Source organism: Limulus polyphemus, unplaced genomic scaffold (assembly GCF_000517525.1).
Source record: "Limulus polyphemus unplaced genomic scaffold, Limulus_polyphemus-2.1.2 Scaffold343, whole genome shotgun sequence".
NCBI lineage: Eukaryota > Metazoa > Arthropoda > Merostomata > Xiphosura > Limulidae > Limulus > Limulus polyphemus.
The window spans coordinates 253,280-257,623 of NW_013665953.1; the positions used below are offsets into that span (position 1 = coordinate 253,280).

General features: G+C 32.2%; 1 protein-coding gene across 1 annotated transcript in view; it reads left to right on the top strand.

The window, feature by feature from the left end:
• The window catches only part of LOC106457535 (voltage-gated potassium channel subunit beta-2-like), a 40,584-nt gene that overhangs the window by 4,271 nt on the left and 31,969 nt on the right, over positions 1–4,344 (top strand). Inside the window, exon 2 of the mRNA XM_022383521.1 lies at positions 618–754. Within this exon, the coding sequence (XP_022239229.1) occupies positions 618–754 (137 nt within the window). The remainder of the gene's footprint in view (positions 1–617; positions 755–4,344) is intronic.

The following is a 4,344-nucleotide window of genomic DNA, read 5'->3' on the forward strand; positions in this document are numbered from 1 at the left end:
TCATGTAATACAGGTACCACCATCAAATGTATACTAACTTCCTCATGTAATACAGGTACCACCATCAAATGTATACTAACTTCCTCATGTCTTGCAGGTATCAGCATAAAATGTCTACTAATTCGATGACGAGGAACCCACTTTGAGACTAATAATGGCTGGAGACGGCTTAAATGGGTAATGAAGAAAAACTTTAATATAAGTTTAACATGACAGCAATTGTACAACGTTTCGACAAGGTTTTGAAGGTACCTGATGATGACAAAACCTTGTCGAAACGTTGTACATTTGCTGTCATGTTAAACTTATATTAAAGTTTTTCTTCATTACCCATTTAAGCCGTCTCCAGCCATTATTAAAATGAATGGAGATTTACCAATCAGCTCAAGATGTATGAAAAGCTCTTTTAAACTAAGTATATCTGAAAGATGCAAGAGCAGTTTGACAAGTTGAGTTTGTGGGATCATTTTTTGAAAATTATAAAACATCAGATTTTGAATAGAAACTATAACGGCAAGCGTGTTTCTGCCTCAACTTTTTGCTAGTAGATGACAATTTCAACTGTTTTTAATACGCTGTTCTTCTATTTCTAAATTATAGTTTTCATTTTTTTACAGTTTTTCCCGCTTCTGCTGCATTCCCTTGGTTTGATCCAGCTTCTGACATTCGATGTCCCCATGAGCTTTAAAAACGAACACAACAAGATGAGCGCTAAAAACGAACACAACAAGACAAATGCCACCATTCAGAACAAGTAAGTGTCCAAGGTACGTTAGCTGTGATTTTATAATGCTAAAATGGTTGGATATTGACGAGAGGAAAACGGAAAGTTGAAAATAGATACCGACGATTTATGTCTACTGTTTACAATCGTATCATTGAACTTAAAACTAGAAGTTATTCTGGAGCCTTTAGAATACTTTTTATTTACAATCCAAATCTTTATTGAACTTGACGGAATTCTCTCGTTTTTAATTCCCATTATGAATATTTATATTTTTATCACATTTTACATTCTGCCCTTCTTTATTCAAATTCTAAATGCTTTTATATGTATTAGCGATAGGAATGTATCGTTCTATTGCCACCTCAGGAATACCCTCTGTTAAAATCACGAATGTTCTCGATCTACATTCACATCCTTTCTAATCTAGTTGTCTGATAAAGTTTTCAATAACTGGCTTTTTCATTCATGTTGTGAATGCACTTCTAATGTGTTCAACTTCTAGATACTACGGATATTATGAATACTCTCATTCTATTTCCAACTTCTAGTTACTCATGCTTGTTATGCATATTATAAATACTCTACTTTGTATTTTCAACTTCTAGTTACTCATGTTTGCTATGCCTATTATGAATGCTCTCATTCTATTTCCAACTTCTAGTTACTCATGCTTGTTATGCATATTATAAATACTCTACTTTGTATTTCCAACTTCTAGTTACTCATGTTTGCTATGCATATTATGAATACTCTACTTTTTATTTTCAACTTCTAGTTACTCATGCTTGTTATGCATATTATAAATACTCTACTTTGTATTTTCAACTTCTAGTTACTCATGCTTGTTATGCATATTATAAATACTCTACTTTGTATTTTCAACTTCTAGTTACTCATGCTTGTTATGCATATTATAAATACTCTACTTTGTATTTCCAACTTCTAGTTACTCATGCTTGTTATGCATATTATAAATACTCTACTTTGTATTTCCAACTTCTAGTTACTCATGCTTGTTATGCAAATTATAAATACTCTCATTCTATTTTCAACTTTTTGTTACTCATGTTTGCTTTGTATATTATAAATAATCTACTTTCTATTTTCAACTTCTAACTAATCATGTGTGCTATGCATATTATAGATGCTCTACTTTTTATTTTCGACTTCATGTTACTCATGTTTGCTATGTATATTATAAATGATCTACTTTCTATTTTCAACTTCTAACTAATCATGTGTGCTATGCATATTATAGATGCTCTACTTTTTATTTTCGACTTCATGTTACTCATGTTTGCTATGCATATTATAAACATTCTCACTGCTTATTGAACTTTAGTGGACCGGTGGTTAGCGTGCCCGACTGTAGATTCTCGAGCCTGTAATTCGCGTCCCGTGACCAGAAAAAAAAGGGCAACTGCGCATGTGTACGTTGGGTTCGGTTCCTCGCGGGGGGCACAGCAGATAGCCCAATGTGGCTTTGCTCTGAAACAAACAAACAGGCAGTTACAGATAGCCTTTGGGTAGCTTTGCGCAAAAGGCAAACACAAACTTAGCTTCTAATTACTCTGTTTCTCTATTCAAATTATAAGTATCCTCATTATCTATTTGACTTCTAAGTTGTTTTGTTCAATTCTTACATTATAAATACTCTCACTGTTTAACTTCTAGATACTCTTGTTCTCTATTCACATTATGAATAATATCATCATATAACTTCTAGATACTCTTGTTCTCTATTCACATTATAAATAATCTCATTGTTTAACTTTTAGATACTCTTGTTCTCTATTCACATGATGAGTAATCTCATTGTTTAACTTCTAGATACTCTTGTTCTCTATTCACATTATGAATAATATCATTGTTTAACTTCTAGATACTCTTGTTCTCTATTCATATTATGAATAATATCATCATATAACTTCTAGATACTCTTGTTCTCTATTCACTTTATGAATAATCTCATTGTTTAACTTCTAGATACTCTTGTTCTCTATTCACTTTATGAATAATCTCATTGTTTAACTTCTAGATACTATTGTTCTCTATTCACATTATGAATAATATCATCATATAACTTCTAAATACTCTTGTTCTCTATTCACTATAATCATTAAGATAACTTGCCTGGAGAAAAACACTTGTCATTGTTTTATATGTCTAACGAAATACTTTATAAACAAAGCATGCAGCTGTCTATAGTCAGTACTACCGTGGACCGCAGAGAGAATTTAAGTTATGCTTTTTGTATGAAAATATGATCAGTGTTAATAATCACCCATTAATCCAAAATAACTATAATATAATCAATCATTTTAAACTGTTATTTAAACTGCAATTGTAGAACGAGTACATGAACAAAAACTGGACACACAACAAGAATGTGCACAATATGAATTGAGAACAAGAGCATCTAGAAGTTAAACAATGAGATTATTCATAATGCGAATAGAGAACAAGAGTATCTAGAAGTTAAACAATGAGATTATTTATAATGCGAATAGAGAACAAGAGTATCTAGAAGTTAAACAATGATAGTATTTATAATGCCTTATCACCGCATCATCCGCACAATAGCAGATTTTTGTCTGCTTTATTTTCTGGTTGCTTACCTTCTGATACCAGCCATCATAACTAACTATCTTCTGGCTCTGAGCCAGATTTCATATCATATTAATGGTGCTAGTTTTGGTTTTTGTTACCTTAAGATGCTAATCAGCATTACTCTTGACGGCACATATTTTACCTTGTTGCTGTTAAAGCACAAAACTTCACAAACGCTATCTGTGCTCTGTTCATCGCTGGTATCGAAACCCGGTTTTTGGCACTACAAGCCTTCAGTCTTACCGCTGAATGATTTAACATAAATATTGTAGGTGATCCATTTCCTTCACTTGATCTGTTTGCTTAACTGATGATTGATAAGAACATTCTGAACATATTTAATCCTTTATTAGTCCACGCCATCCATCTGTATTACGTATATTTTTCTGATAATAAAATTACAGCGTAGTCTACCATAATTATTTATATAGTATAGTTTTAGCTGATGGTTAACACAGAGGTTGGACAAAATAATGGAATTCTCTATTTTTTTATTCGAAATTTTAATATCTCTGAGAAGGGAAATGTACCCATATGCTAACTTACCTGCAAATTAAATTATCTTACATCATTGAATTTGTCTGTATACGAGCAATATGTTGTAGATTTTTCTTTCAGAGAAAGGTTCTTAAAATGACAAGCTAGAAAGGTCTGTTAAATATCCAAAGAGACAAGATTGTAGGTGAAGTATAGTTGGGTTCTCAGTGACACGAACGTCTGAATAATGAATATATCCAGAGAAACATTGTTGAAAGTGATGTCAGTGACATCGAAACATATTCAAAGAGACAAGATTATAGGTGAAGTATAGTTAGATTCTCAGTGACACGAACGTCTTAATAATGAATGTATCCAGAGAAACATTGTTGAAGTGATGTTAGTGACATCGAAACATATTCAATGAGACACGATTGTTGGTAAAGTATAGTTGGATACTCAGTGACACTAACGTCTTAATAATGAATGTATCCAGACAAACATTGTTGAAAGTGATGTCAGTGACATCG